Source organism: Scyliorhinus canicula, chromosome 29 (genome assembly GCF_902713615.1).
Source record: "Scyliorhinus canicula chromosome 29, sScyCan1.1, whole genome shotgun sequence".
NCBI lineage: Eukaryota > Metazoa > Chordata > Chondrichthyes > Carcharhiniformes > Scyliorhinidae > Scyliorhinus > Scyliorhinus canicula.
The window spans coordinates 2,822,008-2,841,112 of NC_052174.1; the positions used below are offsets into that span (position 1 = coordinate 2,822,008).

At 46.3% G+C, this 19,105-nt stretch overlaps 1 protein-coding gene across 1 annotated transcript in view; it reads left to right on the forward strand.

The window, feature by feature from the left end:
- LOC119958387 overlaps nucleotides 1–19,105 on the forward strand; it is a 98,661-nt gene that overhangs the window by 17,208 nt on the left and 62,348 nt on the right. The window contains exon 7 of the mRNA XM_038786880.1: nucleotides 16,337–16,651. Within this exon, the coding sequence (XP_038642808.1) occupies nucleotides 16,337–16,651 (315 nt within the window). The remainder of the gene's footprint in view (nucleotides 1–16,336; nucleotides 16,652–19,105) is intronic.

A 19,105-nucleotide genomic window follows, 5' to 3' on the forward strand; every position in this document is an offset into this window, starting at 1 on the left:
TTGCCTCCCTGGTGCAAGGATCAAGGATGTCTCGGAGTTCCTGCAGGACATTCTGGGGGGGGGGGGGGGGGCGAACAGCCAGCTGTCGTGGTGCGCATAGGCCCCAGCGATATAGGTAAAAACGGGACGAGATCCTACAATCTAAATTTAGGGAGCTGGAGTTAAACTAAAAAGCATGACCTCAAAGGTAGTAATCTCAGGATTGCTATCAGTGCCACTGACAGCTGGTCAGAGAAGGAATGTCGGGATATATAGGTTGAATGCGTGGGTCCAGAGATGGTGCAAGAGGGAGGGATTCAAATTCCGGTGGCATTGGAACAAGTTCTGGGGGAGGTGGGACCAGGACAAACCGGACGGACTGCACTTGGGAAGGACTGGAACAGATGTCTTCGGGGGCGTTTGCTCGAGCTATTGGTGACGGTTTAAACTAATGTGGCAGGGGATGGGAACAGGTACAGGAAGTCGGAAGATGGTAAAACAGGAACAGTAACAAGAGGCAGTAAGGGGGAAAGTATAAGACAGAGAAGCCATAGTCAAAAATCAAAAAGGGCGACAGAACGAGGTATTGCGACTGAGGCAGGTTGTTACATGACGATATGGGTTCAACGAGAAGGAAAGTTAGGACAAAAGTTCAGAGGAAATATAACTTAGGAGAGGTTACTGATCGAGGTGTTAAGATTCAAAACAGAGGTAGAAAAGCCAAGATAAGTGTACTTCCACAGACTGGTCATTCCATGCCCCCACTACTCTCTGAGTAAAGAACTTAACTCTGACACTCCCACAATATCTTCCCCCAATTCACCCAAAATTTCTGTCCCCCTGTAAAGATTTGTTCGACCCGGGGAAAAACTGTCTGCTCCATATATTCCCTTCATCTTCTTATAAACATCTATCAAGTCGCCCCCCATCCGACTCCGTTCCAATGAGAAAAATAGTGATAATTTACCAAAGTTCACTACACTTTGGGGTGGTCCCGGCGGATTGGAAATTAGCAAACGTGACACAACTGTTTAAAAAAGGAGGTAGGCAGAAAGCGGGTAATTAAAGGCCAGTGAGCTTAACTTCGGTAGTCGGGAAGATGCTGGAATCTATCATCAAGGAAGAAAAAGCGAGGCATCTGGATGGAAATTGTCCCATTGGGCAGACGCAGCAGGGGTTCATGAAAGGGCAGTCGTGCCTCATTAATTTAGTAGAAATTCTGAGGACATTCCCAGTGCAGTGGATACCGCGGAGCCAATGGTTGAGGTACATCTGGATTTCCAGAAAGCCTTTGACAAGTTGCCGCATAAAAGGTTGCTGCATGAGATAAAGATGCATGGCATTAAGTGTAAAGTAGTAGCATGGATCGAGGATTGGTTAATTAATAGAAAGCAAAGAGTTGGGATTAATGGGTGTTTCTCTGGTTGGCAATCAGTAGCTAGTGGTTTCCTTCAGCGATCGTTGTTTTGCCCACAATTGTTTACAATTTACATAGATGATTTGGAGTTGTGGACCAAGGGCAATGTGTCCAAGTTTGCAGACGACACTAAGATGAGTGGTAAAGCGAAAAGTGAAAGTGGACACTGGAAGTCTACGGAAGGATTTGGATAGGCTAATGGGCTAGGCTCTGGCAGATGGAAAACAATGTTGACAAATATGAGGTTATCCATTTTGGTAGGAATAACAGCAAAAGTGATTATTATTTAAATCATAAAATATTAAAACATTCTGCTGTGCAGTGAGGCCTGAATGTGCTAGTGCATGAGTCGCAAAACGTTGGTTTACAGGTGCAACAGGTGATTAAGAAGGCAAATGGAATTTTGCCCTTCATTGCTCGAGGAATGGAGTTTAAGACTACGGAGTTTATGCTGCAATTGTATAAGGTGTTAGTGAGGCCACAACCGGAGTATTATGTTCAGTTTCGGTGTCCTTACCTGAGAAAGGACGTACTGGCGCTGGAGTGTGTGCAGAGGAGATTCACTAGGTTAATTCCAGAGCTGAAGGGGTTGCATTACAAGGAGAGGTTGAGTAGACTATGACTGTACTCGTTGAAAGTTAGATGGATGACGGGGATCTTATCGACGCATTTAAAATTATGAAGGCAATAGATAGGCTAGATGCGTGCTGGTTGTTTCAACTGGCGGGTGAAAGCAGAACGAGGGGGCACAACATCAAAATAAGGGGAAATAGATTTACGACTGAGTTTAGGAGGCATCTATGGAGTCCCTTGTCCAGTGAAGCAGTCGAGGCTCCTTCATTAAATGTTTTTAAGATAAAGATAGATATTTTTTGAAGAATTAAGGGGTTAAGGGTTATGGTGTTGGGGCAGGAATGTGGAGCTTAGTCCGCAAAAGATCATCCATGATCACATTGAATGGCGGAGGAGGCCCGAGGCGCCAGATGGCCTACTCCTGCTTCTAGTTCTTATGTACTTATGTTCTTAAGATTGGAGAGTTTGGAATATGACCCCGCTTTTCAAAGCGAGAGGTAAGGAGAAAATAGGGGAAGAAACACCGGATCGTCTAACGTCGATGGCAGGACAGTTATGGAGTCCATCAGTGACACGGTAGCACAGTGGTCAGCACTGTTGCTTAACAGCGCCAGGTTCCTTGATTCGATTTTCGGCTTGGGTCACTGTCTATGATGATTCTGCACGTTTTCCCCGTGTTTCTATTTCTTCTTGGTGCCCCTGGTTTCTCCCACATGTCCGAAAGGCGTGCTGTTGGGAAATTAGGACATTCTGAATTATCCCTCTGTGCACCCGAACAGGCACCAGAATGTGATGACTCGGGGCTTTTCACAGTAACTTCATTGAAGTGTTAATGTAAGCCCATGTGTGACACTAATGAAGTTTGTTATATGTTTATTGTTATTATCAAAGATTGCATAGCGCACCATTTCGAAAATCGTGGAGTAATCAGCCAAAATAAGCAGAATTTACGATAGGAAAATAATGCGTGACGAATCTCCTAAAATTATTTGAAGATGTAATGAGTACTGACAGCACGGTTGCTCAGTGGTTAGCACTATGGCATCATAGCCCCAGGGTCACGGGTTCGATTCCAGACTTGGGTCACTGTCTTTGCGGAGTCTGCACATTTTCGCCGTGTCTGAGTGTGTTTCTCCAGGTGCTCCAGTTTCCTCCCAGAAGTTCAGAAAGAAGTGATATTCGGTACTTTTTACATTTTGAATGGTCCTCTATGTACCCGAAGAGGCGCAGAAATGTGGCGACTAAGGGCTTTTCACAGTAACTTAATTGTTGAGTTATTGGAAGCTGACTTGTGACAATACAGATTATTGGTTGATTTGACCAGAGAGAATCAGTGGATGTGGTTTATTGAGACTTTCAGAATTTTTCTGACAAGATTTCACATAGCAGGTTAATCTGTAAAGTTACGTGCATGGGGTTATGACAATGTCTGAGATGGATAGAAGGCTGGTAAAAAGACAGGGAACAACAAGTTAGAAAAAATTGACTTTTTCAAATTGGTAGACCGTGACTAGTGGAGTAACGTATCGATATTACCCGAACTGTGCAAATCATATGTTAATGAATTGGAAGAGGCAACTAAATGTATTCTCTCCAAATTTTGCAAATGATACAAAGTTGGGTGGAAGTGTGAGCTGTGATGAGGATGTATATATGCATAGGGATATGTACAGGCTCACTGTGTCGGCACATGCATGGCAGATGCAGTATGATGTGGATAAATATCAGGTCAGATTCAATGCAAGGGGTGTCAACAGTAAGAGAGATGTACTTAGAGCATGGATCAGTACTTGGAACTACGATGTTGTGGCCATTACGGAGACATGGATATCACAGGGGCAGGAATGGTTGTTAGATGTCCGGGCTTTAGATGTTTTCAGAGGAATCGGGAAGGAGGTAAACGAGGAGGGGGAGCGGCACTGCTAGAATATAGAACATAGAACGATACAGCGCAGTACAGGCCCTTCGTCCCACGATGTTGCACCGACATGGGAAGTCAAAAACTAAAGGCCATCTAACCTACACTATGCCATTATCATCCATATGCTTATCCAATAAACTGTTAAATGCCCTCAATGTTGGTGAGTTCACTACTGTTACAGCTAGGGCATTCCACGGCCTCACCACTCTGCGTAAAAAACCTACCTCTGACCTCTGTCCTATATCTATTACCCCTCAATTTAAGGCTATGGCCTCTCGTGCTAGCCACCTCCATCCGCGGGAGAAGGCTCTCACTGTCCACCCTATCTAACCCTCTGATCATTTTGTATGCCTCTATTAAGTCACATCTTAACCTTCTTCTCTCTAACGAAAACAACCTCAAGTCCATCAGCCTTTCCTCATAAGATTTTCCCTCCATACAAGGCAACATCCTGGTAAATCTCCTCTGCACCCGTTCCAAAGCTTCCACGTCCTTCCGATAATGAGGCGACCAGAACTGTGCGCAATACTCCAAATGCGGCCGTACCAGAGTTTTGTACAGCTGCAACATGACCTCATGGCTCCGGAACTCAATCCCTCTACCAATAAAGGCCAACATACCATAGGCCTTCTTCACAACCCTATCAACCTGGGTGGCAACTTTGAGGGATCTATGTGCATGGACACCGAGATCCCTCTGCTCATCCACACTACCAAGAATTTTACCATTAGCCAAATATTCTGCATTCCTGTTATTCTTTTCAAAGTGAATCACCTCACACTTCTCCACATTAAACTCCATTTGCCACCTCCCAGCCCGGCTCTGCAGTTTATCTATGTCCCTATGTAACATGCAACATCCTTCCGCACTGTCTAGTACTCCACCGACTTTAGTGTCGTCTGCAAATTTACACACCCAACATTCTGCGCCCTCCTCTAGGTCATTTATAAAAATGACAAACAGCAACGGCCCCAGAACCGCCACTCGTAACTGAACTCCATTCTGAACATTTCCCATCAACCACCACCCTCTGTCTTCTTTCAACTAGCCAATTTCTGACCACATCTCTATATCACCATCAATCCCCAGCCAACGTATTTTCTGCAATAGCCGACAGTAGGGTCCTTATCAAACGCCTTACTGAAATCCATATACACCACATCAACTGCTCTACCCTCGTCTACCCGTTCAGTCACCTTCTCAAATAACTCGATAAGGTTTGTGAGGCATGACCTACCCTTCACAAAACCATGCTGACTATCCCTAATCATATTATTCCGATCTAGATGATTATAAATCGCATCTCTTATAACCCTCTCCAAGACTTTACCCACAACAGACGTGAGGCTCACCGGCCTATAGTTACCGGGGTTATCTCTTCTCCCCTTCTTGAACAAAGGGACCACATTTTCTATCCTCCAGTCCTCTGGCACTATTCCTGTAGCTAATGATGACATAAAAATGAAAGCCAAAGGCTCAGCAATCTCTTCCCTGGCTTCCCAGAGAATCCTAGGATAAATCCCATCAGGCCCCGGGGACTTATCTATTTTCACCTTGTCCAGAATTGCCGACACTTCTTCCCTACGCATCTCAATGCCATCTATTCTAATAGCCTGGGTCTCAGCATTCTCCTCCACAACATTATCTTTTTCCTGAGTGAATACTGACGAAAAGTATTCATTTAATATCTCGCTTGTCTCCTCAGCCTCCACACACAACTTCCCACCACTGTCGTTGACTGGCCCTTCTCTTACCCTAGTCATTATTTTATTCCTGACATACATATAGAAAACTTTTGGGTTTTCGTTGATCCTACCTGCCAAATACTTCTCATGTCCCCTCCTTGGTCGTCTTATCTCTCTCTTTAGATCCTTCCTCGCTTCCTTGTAACTATCAAGCGCCCCAACAGAAACTTCTCGCCTCATCTTCACATTGGCCTCCTTCTTCCTCTGAACAAGAGATTCCACTTCTTTGGTAAATCACGGTTCCCTCGCTCGACCCCTTACTTCCTGTCTGACTGGTACGTACTTATTAAGAACACGCAATAGCTGTTCCTTGCACAACCTCCACATATCCAGTGTGCCCAACCCTTGCAGCCTACTTCTCCAACCTACACATCCTATGTCATGTCTGATGGCATCACAATTGCCCTTCCCCCAGCTATAAATCTTGCCCTGCGGGGTATACTTATCCCTTTCCATCACTAACGTAAAGGTCACCGAATTGTGGTAACTGTCTCCAAAGTGCTCACCTACCTCCAGATCTAACACCTGGCCTGGTTCATTATCCAAAACTAAATCCAATGTGGCCTCGCCTCTCGTTGGCCTGTCAACATATTGTGGCTGGAAGCCCTCCTGCACACATTGTACAAAGAACGACCCATCTAATGTACTCAACTATATTTTTTCCAGTCAATATTTGGAAAGTTAAAGTCTCCCATAAGAACTACCCTGTTACTTTCGCTCTTTTCCAGAATCATCTTCGCCATCCTTTCCTCTACATCCCGAGAACTATTAGGTGGCCTATAGAAAACTCCCAACAGGGTGACCTCTTCTTTCCTGTTTCTAACCTCAGCCCATACTACCTCGGAAGAAGAGTCCCCATATAGCATCCTTTCCGCCACCGTAATACGGTCCTTGACTAGCAGCGCCACACCTCCCCCTCTTTTGCCCCCTTCTCTGAGCTTACTAAACCACCTAAACCCCGGAAACTGCAACAACCATTCCTGTCCCTGCTCTATCCATGTCTCTGAAATGGCCACAACATCGATGTCCCAGGTACCAACCCATGCTGCCAGTCCCCCTACCTTATTTCGTATACTCCTGGCATTGAAGTAGACACACTTCAAACCACCTACCTGAACACTGGCACCCTCCTGCGAAGTCAAATCTGTGCTCCTTACCTCTATACTCTCAATCTCCCGTAACCCAAAACTACAATCCAGGTTCCCATGCCCCTGCTGAATTAGTTTAAACCCCCCCCAAAGAGCACTAACAAATCTACCCCGCAGAATATTGGTGCCCCTCAGGTTCACATGTAGACCACCCTGTCTACATAAGAACATAAGAACATAAGAACTAGGAGCAGGAGTAGGCCATCTGGCCCCTCGAGCCTGCTCCGCCATTCAATTAGATCATGGCTGATCTTTTGTGGACTCTGCTCCACTTTCCGGCCCGAACACCATAACCCTTAATCCCTTTATTCTTCAAAAAACTATCTATCTTTACCTTGAAAACATGTAATGAAGGAGCCTCAACTGCTTCACTGGGCAAGGAATTCCATAGATTCACAACCCTTTGGGTGAAGAAGTTCCTACTAAACTCAGTTCAAAATCTACTTCCCCTTATTTTGAGGCAATGCCCCCTAGTTCTGCTGTCACCCGCCAGTGGAAACAACCTGCCCGCATCTATCCTATCTATTCCCTTCATAATTTTAAATGTTTCTATAAGATCCCCCCTCATCCTTCTAAATTCCAACGAGTACAGTCCCAGTCTACTCAACCTCTCCTCATAATCCAAACCCTTCAGCTCTGGGATTAACCTAGAGAATCTCCTCTGCACACCCTCCAGCGCCAGTACGTCCTTTCTCAAGTAAGGAGACCAAAACTGAACACAATACTCCAGGTGTGGCCGCACTAACACCTTATACAATTGCAACATAACCTCCCTAGTCTTAAACTCCATCCCTCTAGCAATGAAGGACAAAATTCCATTTGCCTTCTTAATCACCTGTTGCACTTGTAAACCAACCTTCTGTGACTCATGCACTAGCACACCCAAGTCTCTCTGAACAGCGGCATGCTTTAATATTTTATCGTTTAAATAATAATCCCGTTTGCTGTTATTCATACCAAAATGGATAACCTCACATTTGTCAACATTGTATTCCATCTGCCAGACCCGAGCCCATTCACTTAACCTATCCAAATACCTCTGCAGACTTCCAGTATCCTCTGCACTTTTCGCTTTACCACTCATCTTAGTGTCATCTGCAAACTTGGACACATTGCCGTTGGTCCCCAACTCCAAATCATCAATGTAAATTGTGAACAATTGTGGGCCCAACACGGATCCCTGAGGTACACCACTAGCTACTGATTGCCAACCAGAGAAACACCCATTTATCCCAACTCTTTGCTTTCTATTAATTAACCAATCCTCTATCCATGCTACTACTTTACCCTTAATGCCATGCATCTTTATCTTATGCAGCAACATTTTGTGTGGCACCTTGTCAAAGGCTTTCTGGAAATCCAGATATACCACATCCATCGGCTCCCCGTTATCTACTGCACTGGTAATGTCCTCAAAAAAATCCACTAAATTAGTTAGGCGCGACCTGCCTTTTACGAACCCATGCTGCGTCTGCCCAATGGGACATTTTCTATCCAGATGCCTCGCAATTTCATCCTTGATGATAGATTCCAGCATCTTCCCTATTACCGAAGTTAAACTCACTGGCCTATAATTTCCTGCTTTCTGCCTACCTCATTTTTTAAATAGTGGCGTCACGTTTGCTAATTTCCAATCCACCGGGACCACCCCAGAGTCTAGTGAATTTCGGTAAATTATCACTAGTGCATCTGCAGAGGCCCCACCTTCCCCAGAAAGAGCCCCAGTTATCCAGAATTCTGAATCCCTCCCGCCTGCACCATCCCTGTAGCCACGTGTTTAATTGCTCTCTTTCCTTATTCCTCGTCTCACTATCACGTGGCACGCGCAACAACGCAGAGATGACAACTCTGTTTGTTCTCGCTCTGAGCTTCCATCCTAGCTCCCTAAAGGCGTGCCTGATATCCTTGTCCACTTTCCTACCTATGCCGTTAGTGCCAATGTGGACTACGACTTGGGGCTGCCCCCCATCCCCCTTAAGGACCCGGAAAACACGATCCGAGACATTACTTATCCTTGCACCTGGGAGGCAGCATACCAAACGTGAGTCTCTCTGGCTCCCACAAAATCTCCTATCTGTGCCCCTGACTATTGGGTCCCCAATTACTAATGCTCTGCTCCTCTCCCCCCCCTTCCCTTCCGAGCAACAGGGACAACCTCCGTGCCAGAGGCCCGTACACCATTTCTTACCCCTAAGCCCCCCGCCCACAATTATCCAAAACGGTATACTTGTTACTCAGGGGAATGACCGCAGGGGGTCCCTGCACTGATTGCTTCTTCCCAGTCCCTCTTACAGTTACCCATCTATCTCCAGTCTTTGGTGTATCTACTTCCCTGAAGCTCCTATCTATGACCCCCTCTGCCTCCCGAATTACCCGAAGTTCATCCAACACCAGCTCCAGTTCCCTAACTCGGTCTTGGAGGAGCTGGAGATGGCTGCACTTCCTGCAGGTAAAATCAGCAGGGACACTAACGGCATCCCTCACCTCAAACATCCTGCAGGAGGAACATTGCACTACCTTCCCTGCCATCCCTCTAAGTTCCAACCAAGTCCTGGTTACCAAATATAAAATAAATAAAAAATAATAATATAATATAGCACTTACCTGCTCACACCAATGGGTCTTATTATTTGGTTAGAGGAGGAGGGCGGGTGGGAGACACTATACGTGTAGTGTCTTGGGTTTCCTCTCCACCAGAATTTATTAGCTAGGGGGGAAAAAAACCTTCCCAGAAGTCCGCGGTTCGTACTTCCGGTTCCCGCCTTATATTAGAAGAAAAACAGGATCGGTACCGGCTGGCTCTCCCTCTCGCGCTCGTTTGAAAGTCCCGGCTGGCTCTCCCTATCGCGCTCTTTTGAAAGTCCCGGTTGGCTCACCTCTCGCGCCCTTTTTAAAGTCCCCGATGGCTCACCCCTCGCGAACTTTTGAAAGTCCCGGCTGGCTCTCCCTATCGCGCTCTTTTGAAAGTCCCGGCTGGCTCACCTCTCGCGCGCTTTTGAAAGTCCCGGCTGGCTCTCCCTCTCGCGCTCTTTTGAAAGTCCCGGTTGGCTCACCTCTCGCGCCCTTTTTAAAGTCCCCGATGGCTCACCCCTCGCGAACTTTTGAAAGTCCCGGCTGGCTCTCCCTCTCACGCTCTTTTGAAAGTCCCGGCTGGCTCTCCCTCTCGCGCTCGTTTGAAAGTCCCGGCTGGCTCTCCCTCTCGCGCTCGTTTGAAAATCCCGCTGGCTCTCCCTCTCGCGCCCTTTTTAAAGTGTTAATTAGAGAGTGCACAACAGCTGCAGAAAATGAGATGGTTGTGGAGGGTTTGTCTACTGAGCCAGTGTGGGTGGAAGCGAAAAACAAGAAAGGAGCAGTCACTTTATTGGAATTTTTCTGCAGCCCCCCCCCCCCCCCAATAGCAGCATATACAGAGAGGAACAGATTGGGCGGCGGGTCTTGGAAAAATGCAGAATTAACAGAGTTGTTGTCATGGGTGACTTCAACTTCCTGAACATTGACTAGATCCTCCTTAGTGCAAATTGTTTGGATGGAGCAGATTATGTCAGATGTGTACAGGAAGGAACCTCGACTCATTTTGTAGATAGGCTGACTGGGTGGGAGGCGATATTGGACGTGATGCTCGGCAACGAACCAGGTCAGGTGTCAGATGTGTCGGTGGGAGAACATTTCGGTGACAGTGTCCACAACTCCTTGACCTTTACGGTAGTCACGGAGAGGGATTGGAACACATAGTATGGGAAGGTATTTAACTGGGGGAGGGGAATTTACACTCTTATTAGACAGGAGCTGAGGTGCATGAAGTGGAAACATTTGTTATTGGGGAAATGCTCAACAGTAATGTGCGGATTGTTTAAGGAGCACATCATACGAGTGCGGAATAGTTTTGTCCCATTGAGATGAGGAAGGAATGGTAAGGTGAAGGAGCCTTGGATGACAAGAGAAGTGGAGCTTCTAGTCAAGAGAAAGAAGGAAGCTTGCATAACGTTGAGGAAGCAAGGATCTGACTCTGCACTAGAGAGTTTCAAAGAGCCATGAAGGAATTCAAAAATGGACTGATGAGAGCGAGAAAGTGGCATGAAAAAGCCATGGTGGGAAGGGTTAGGAAAATCCTCAAGGCGTTCGACACGTGAGAAATAAGAGGATGATGAGAGTGAGAGTAGGACCGATCGGGGTAGTGGAGGGAACTTGTGCCTCGAGTCTAGGGAGATGGGAGAGGCCCTAAACGAATACTTTGAGCCAGTATTCATTAGAGGCAGGGACCTTAGAACATAGAACATAGAACAGTACAGCACAGAACAGGCCCTTCGGCCCTCGATGTTGTGCCAAGCAATGATCACCCTACTCAAGTCAACGTATCCACCATATACCAGTAACCCAACAACCCCCCCCCCCCCCCATTAACCTTATTTTTTAGGACACTAAGGGCAATTTAGCATGGCCAATCCACCTAACACGCACATCTTTGGACCTTGTTGACCATGAAAACAGTGTGAACCAGTTTAATAGACTCGAACAGGTTGATACTAAGAAGGAGGATGTGCTGGAAATGTTGAAAAGCATCAGGATAGATGTCCCCTGGGCCTGGTGGGATATACCCAAGTTTTCCTCCGGGTGCTCCGGTTTCCTCCCACAGTCCAAAGATGTGCGGGTTAGGTGGATTGGCCATGCTAAATTGCCCGTAGTGTCCTAAAAAGTAAGGTTAGGGGGGGGGGGGGTCGTTGGGTTACGGGTATAGGGTCGATACGTGGGTTTGAGTAGGGTGATCATTGCTCGGCACAACACCGAGGGCCGAAGGGCCTGTTCTGTGCTGTACTGTTCTATGTTCTATGTTACTACGGGAAGCGAAGGAGGAGATTGTTGCGCCGTTGGCGATGATCTTTGCGACCTCATACTCCATTGGAGTCGCACCGGATGATTGGAGGGAGGCGAATATCGTTCCACGATTCAAGAAAGGGAAAAGGGAAATCCCTCGGAATAACAGACCCATAAGCCTTACGTCTGTGGTGAGCAAAATATTGGAAAGGATTGTGAGAGATAGGATACATGATTATTTAGAAAAACATATTTTGATTAAAAATAGTCACCATGGCTTTTTGAGGGGCATGTCATGCCTCACAAGCCTCATTGAATTCTTTGAGGATGTGACAAGGCACATAGAAGAAGGACGGGCAGTGAATGCGTTGTATATGGATTTCAGTTAGGCAGTTGATAAGGTGGACTCGTTCAGAAAGTTAGGCGTCATGGGATATAGGGAAATGTGGCTGTCTCGAACAGAATTGGCTGGCCGAAAGAAGACAACGAGTGGCAGTGGATGGAAAGTATTCTGCCTGGAGGTCGGTGACCAGTGGTGGCCCGCAAGGATCTGTTCTGGGAGCTCTACTCTTTGTGGTTTTTACAAATGATTTGGATAAGGAAGGGAAAGGTTGGTTAGTAACTTTGCCGATGACACGAAGGTTGCTGGGGTTGTAGATAATGTTGAGGGTCGTTGCAGGATACAACAGGACATTGACAGGTTGCAGAGAACATGGAACATGTTCAGAGAACAGAGAACAGAGAAAATACTGCACAGGACAGGCCTTAGGCCCATGATGTTGTGCCTAATTTTTGTCCGAGATTAAGAACAAATTAATCTAAATCCCATCATTCTACCGGACTCCATGTACCTATCCAATAGACGCTTGAAGGTCCCTATTCTTTCCGACGCAACTACTTCCACATGCAGTGTTTTCCAGGTCCCAACGACTCTGTGGGTAAAGAACCTACATCTGACATCGCCCCAATATCTTCCATCATTCGCCTTAAATGTATGTTCCCCTGAAATGGTTTGTTCTACCTGGGGAAAAACGTCTCTGACGGTCTACTCTATCTATTCCCCTGATGATCAAATGAACTTCTAACAAGTCTCCCCTCATCCTTTTCCGTTCTAATGAGAAAAGGTCTGGCACCCTCACCTTTTCCTCGTGAGACATACTCTCCATTCCAGTCAACATCCTGGTAAATCGCCTTTGCACGTTTCGAAAACTTACACATCTTTACTAATTTGAGGCGACCAGAACTGCACACAGTCCTCCAAATGGGGCCTGAACAAGGTTTTGTACTGCAGCATCATCAGCTCACGTCTCTAAAATGCAATCCTTCTGCTAATGAACGCTACCACACCATGGCCTTCTTCGTAGCTCTATCCACTTCAGAGGCAACTGTCAAAAATCTATGAACAAGATCTCTCTGCTCCTCCACATTGCCAAGAACCCTACCGTTAACCCTGTATTCCGCATTCATATGTATCCTTCCAAAATGGGCCACCTCACACTTTTCAGTGTTAAACTCCATCTGCCACTTCTCAACACAGCTCTCCATGCTATCTATGTCTCTTTGCAGGCGACAACAACCCTCCTCACTATCCACAACTCCACCAATCTTCGTATCGTCTGCAAATTTACTGACCGACCCTTCAGCTCCCTCATCCAAGTCATTAATGAACATCACAAACAGCAGAGGACACAGAACTGATCCCTGCCTTACGCCACTTTTAACTGGGCTCCAGGCTGAATATTTGCCATCCACTAGCACTCTTTGACTTCTATCGTTTAGCCAGTTCGTTATGCAACCGGCCAAATTTCCCATTATCCAATGCCTCCTTACTTTCTGCATAAGCCTACAACTGGTAATATTAACACATGACTTACTAAATCCATGCACACTACATCCGCTGCTTTACCTTCATCCACGTGCTTGGTCACCTCCTCAAAGTATTCAATAAGACTTGTGAGGCAAGAGCTATCCCTCACAAATCCGTGCTGACAATCCCCTAGCAGTGTTTTTCCAGATGCTCAGAAATCGTATCCCTTAGTACCCTTTCCATTACTTTGCCGACCACCGAAGAAAGACAATCTGGCCTGTAATTCCCAGGGTTATCCATATTCCCTTATTTGAACAGGAGCACGACATTCGCCTATCTCCAATCCCCTGGTACGACACCTGTTGACAGTGAGGACGAAAAGATCATTGCCAACGGCTCTGCAATTTCATCTCTTGCTTCCCAAAGGATCCTTGGATATATCCCGACAGGCCCGGGGGACCTGTCTATCCTCAAGTTTTTCAAAATGCCCAACACATCTTCCTTCCGACCAAGTATCTCCTCGAGCTTATCAGTCTGTTTCACACTGTCCTCTCCAACAATGTGGCCCCGCTCATTCGTAAATACTGAAGAAATGTATTCGTTCAAGGCCTCTCTTATCTCTCTTATGAAAGGCAGCACGGTAGCATTGTGGATAGCACAATGGCTTCACAGCTCCAGGGTCCCAGGTTCGATTCCGGCTTGGGTCACTGTCTGTATGGAGTCTGAACATCCTCCCCATGTGTGCGTGGGTTTCCTCCGGGTGCTCCGGTTTCCTCCCACAGTCCAAACATGTGCAGGTTTGGTGGGTTGGTAATGATAAATTGTCCTTAGTGCCTAAAATTGCCCTTAGTGTTGGGTGGGCTTACTGGGTTATTGGGATAGGGGAAGGTGTTGACCTTGGGTAGGGTGCTCTTTCCAAGAGCCGGTGAAACTCGATGGGCCGAATGGCCTCCTTCTGCACTGTAAATTCTATGATTCTATGATCTCTTGAGACTCAATACGCAATCTCCCGCTACTGTCCTTGATCGGATCTGACCTCGATCTCGTCATTGTCCTATTTCTCACAGAATGCGCTGAGAAGTGGCAGATAGAGTTCAACCTTGATAAATGTGATGTGATTCATTTTGTAAGGTCGAATTTGAATGCTGAATACAGGGTTAAAGTAAGGATTCTTGGAATTGTGGAGGAACAGAGAGATCTTGGGGTCCACGTACATAGTTCCCTCAAAGTTGCCAGCCAGGTTGATAGGGTTGTTGAAAGGCGTATGGTGTGTCGCCTTACAATAACAGGTGGATTGAGTTTAACAGCCGCGAATTTTTGCTGCAGCGTTTTAAATCTGTAGTGGGACCACACTTGGAGTATTGTGTCCAGTTCTGGTCGTTTCATTATAGGAAAGGTGTGGATGATTTGGAGACGGTACAGAGGAGATTTCACAGGATTATGCCTTGACTGGAGGGTATGTCTTATGAAGAGAGGTTGAGAGAGCTAGGACTTTACTCACTGGAGCGAAGAAGGCAGAGAGGTGACTTGATTGAGGTGTACAAGGTGATGAGAGGGATGGGTAGAGTGGATATCCAGAGACTTTACCCCAGAGTGGAAATGGCTGTCACGAGGTGACATAACTTTAAGGTGATTGGAGTAAGTTATAGTGGAGATGTCAGAGTAAGGTTCTTTACACAGAGAGTGGTGCATGTGTGGAATGCACTGCCAGCAGAGGTGGTGAAGTCAGAGTCATTAGGGACATTTCAACGACTCACACAGCCACATGGACAGCAGGAAATTGAAGTGGTGTAGGTTAGGTTGATCTTATATTAGGCTAAATGTTCGACACAACATCGTGAGCGGAGCGGCCTGTACTCTGCTGCACTGCTCTATATTCTATGTTCTATCCGCTTTGGTAGCAAAAATAGGCGGGCGATTATTATTTGAACGGGTGTAAATGAGGTAGGTGGATACTCAGCGAGACCTTGATGTTCTCGTGCATCAGTCGGCAAAGGTAAGAGCGCACATACAGCAGCAGTAAAGAAGGGAAATACGAGAGTATTTGAGTAGAGGAATAGGGATGGTTTTCTGCAATTGTTTCGGGCATTGGTGAGGCCACACCTGGAGTATTAAGAGCAGTATTGGGAAAGGATGTTTGCGCTTGGCGGAAGTGCAGTGAATGTTTATAAGGACTATTCCTGGGATTGCGGGACTGTTATACGTGGAGAGGGTAACTCGGTGACTTTTATATACATTGGCATTGTGACGAATAAGCGTGTATCTCACAGAACGTTGGAAAATGCAAACAGGTTTAGATAGGGTAGATTCAAAAATAATGTTCCCGATAGTGCGGGAGTGCAGATCAAGAGGAAATAGATGGGCGATAAGTTTTAGGATTCAGGTGAGGAGAAAGTTCTTCACCGATAGATTGGGGAATCTGTGGATTTCGCTACCACAGAAACTGGTTGAACCAAACGTTGTGTATTTTCAAGAAGGTATTCGATACAGCTCCTGGAGCTGAAGGGATCAAGGGATATGGAGGGGGGGGAGGGAGGCGGGATCAGGATATTTAATTTAAGATTGTACCAGGATCATAATAAATGGCGGAGCTGGCTCGAAGGAGAGCTTCCTGCTGCTCCTATTTTCTTTACTTTTATCCCCTTAACCCCATCAAAGCAGCGGACACGTAGTGGCAAATTAAGGTGGCCAATCCACGTAAACAGTGCATCTCTGCTCGCTAAGGGACAATTTTCGCATGGCCGATCCACCTACCCTGCCGATTATTGGACTGTAGAACGAAACCAAAGCACCCGTAGGTACCCCGCAGCCAAAGTGTAAACGTACTAATCCTCTCCGAGTCCGGAATTGAACCACTCTGTGACGCAGCAGTGTTAACCACTTGCCATCGTGCCGCCACGCTTAACGCCTTTCTGCCTGTCATTAAATTTTCAGATGACGTGCAGATCAGACTTGTGAGCAAGGATAATGACTGTGCAGGGTCGGTGGAAATCTACTTCAACGGTACCTGGGGGAAGGTCTGCGGCGATACCTGGAACCTTGCTGCCGGGCAGGTGGTCTGCCGACATCTTGGCTGCGGATTTGTCAAGAGCGCTTCTCGAGGAGAACGATCCCCAGCATCACGCGACCCAATACCCTTGTCACACGTCCAGTGCCTGGGGTCTGAACTCCTGCTCTGGCATTGCTATTCATTCGCTTGGAATGTTGGGATGTGTTATGGCGGCTTCGGAGCTGACGTCACGTGCTCAGGTAAGCGTCAGCCAATGAATCGCAGCGCGTTGGACAGTCTTGCCACATATTTGCCCAAGTGGTATACTCGTGCATAAATCACGCAAAAACCGAGCGTGCAAATTCAGCAGAAACTTGCAAAGAGAAATAGGACGTTGCAATTTATTTTAAAGGGGATGCAATAACTGTAAGGGAAGACTTTCTGAAGCTACAAGAGGCAGTGGGAACAGAAGAACATAGGAATAGGAGAACGCGATTCATCCCCTCGAGTCAGTCCCGCCATTTTTTTAAAATTATGGCTGATTGTGGCCTGATTATGCCCCAGAATTGTAGAATCCGCAACTAGCGGAGAAGGGTTTTCTTTATCTACCCTGCTTTACCGTGTTAAACACTCAGACCAGGAACTCGCAGTCGGAGGAGGTGGTGGAAGCAGGGACGATCGAGACATTTAAGGTGCATTTTGACAAATGCATGAATAGGATGGGAATAAAGGGATACAGACCCCAGACGTGTCGCAGATTTTAGTTGAGACCGTCGCAACAGGCTTGGAGGGCCGAAGCGCCTGTTCCTGTGCTATACTTGTTCTTTGTTGCTATTTCGTTCCTCGCTTCCCTCAGTAACCTGGGATAGATCTCATCCTGACCTGGGGACCTATCCACCTGAATGCCTTTTAGAATACACAAATCTTCCCCCTTCCTTATGCCGACTTGACCTAGAGTATTTAAACATCCAACCCCAACCTCAACATCCGTCATGTCCCTCTACACGGTGAATACCGATGCAAAGTACTGATTAAAAATCTCACCCATTTCCTCTGACTCCACGCATGAATTCCATCTTTTGCCTTTGAGTAGCCCAATTCTTTCTCTAGTTACCCTTTTGCTCCTTATATACGAACACAATGCTTTGGGATTTTCCTTAACCCTGTTAGCCAAAGATATTTCATGCCCCTTTTAGCCCTCTTTATTGCGCATTTGAGATTTATCCTACTGTCCCGATATTCGTCCAAAGCTTCATCAGTTTTAAGTCTCCTTAATCTGATGTATGCTTACTTTTTCATTTTAGCAAGTCTCACAATTCCACCCGTTATCCATGGTTCCCTAATCATACCATTTCTATCCATAATTTTCACAGGGACATGTCTGCACTCTAATCAAACTTTCCTTAAAAGACTGTCATTTTTCAAATGTGGATTTACCCTTAAACAGCTGCTCCAAATCCACATTCCCTAGCTCCTACCGAATTTTGTTATATTTGGCCTTTTCCCAGTTTATCACTCTTCCTTTGGGACCACACTCGTCTTTGTCTATGAGTAATCTAAAACTTACGGAATTGTGATCGCTATTCCCAAAGTAATCACCGGCTGAAACTTCGACCACCTGGCTGGGATCACTCCCCAAAACCAGGTCCAGTATTCCCCTTCCCGAGTTGGACTATTTACATATTGCTGTAAAAAGAACTCTCCTGGATGCTCCTTACAAATTCTGCCCCATCTACGCCTCCAACACTACATGAGTCCCATTCAATGTTGAGGAAGTTAAACACTCCCATTACGACCACCCTTCTGCTCCCACATTTTTCGATAATCTGTATACACATTTATACATCTACTTCACGCTCGCTTTTGGGAGGCCTGTAGTAAAGTCCCAACAATGTTGCTGCTCCCTTCGTATTCTTAGCTCTACCCATATTGCCTCAGTGCCCGAATCCTCCATGGTGCCCTCTTTAATCACAGCCGTGATATCATCTCTGACCAGTAATGCAACTCCTCCACCCCTTTGATCTCCCTCTCTATCCCTCCTGAAACATCTATACCCTGGGATATGTAGATGCCAATCTTGCCCTTTCCTCAACCAAGTCTCAGTAATACGAATAACATCATATTCCTAGGTACTAATCCAAGCCCTAAGTTCAGCTGCCTTACCTGCTACATTTCTCGCATTAAAACAAATGCAACTCGGACCACCTGTCCCATTGCATTCATAATCTCTTCCCTGTCTACTCTTCCCCTTAGTCACAATGAGTTTATTATCTCGTACCTCACTGGCTTTAATTGATGCCTCTTTACTGACCTCAAACGTCTCCTCCTACCACATTAGTCGGGAGAATGTTCACGAGTTTCATCCCGGTGGGGAGGAATTTCCTTCTGAGGTGAGGTTGAGTAGGTTAGGCCTGTACTAACTGGGAGATTCGATAAATGAAAGGCCAACTTATTGCGACATATAGGATCCTTTGGTGGCTTTGACAGGGAAGATGCTGAGAGGTTAATTTCACTTGTGGGCTGGACTATGACCAGAGGACATTATCTCAGAGTCAGGAGATGGCGTTAATTTCGGGCAGAGATGAGGAGGAACTTCTCTCATAGGGTAGTTAATACCTTAAATTCTTTACCACAGAGGAATGTAGAGTCTGGGTCGGTAAGCATGTTCAAGGCGTTTGTCATTTTTATGAATGACCTGGAGGAGGGCGAAAAAG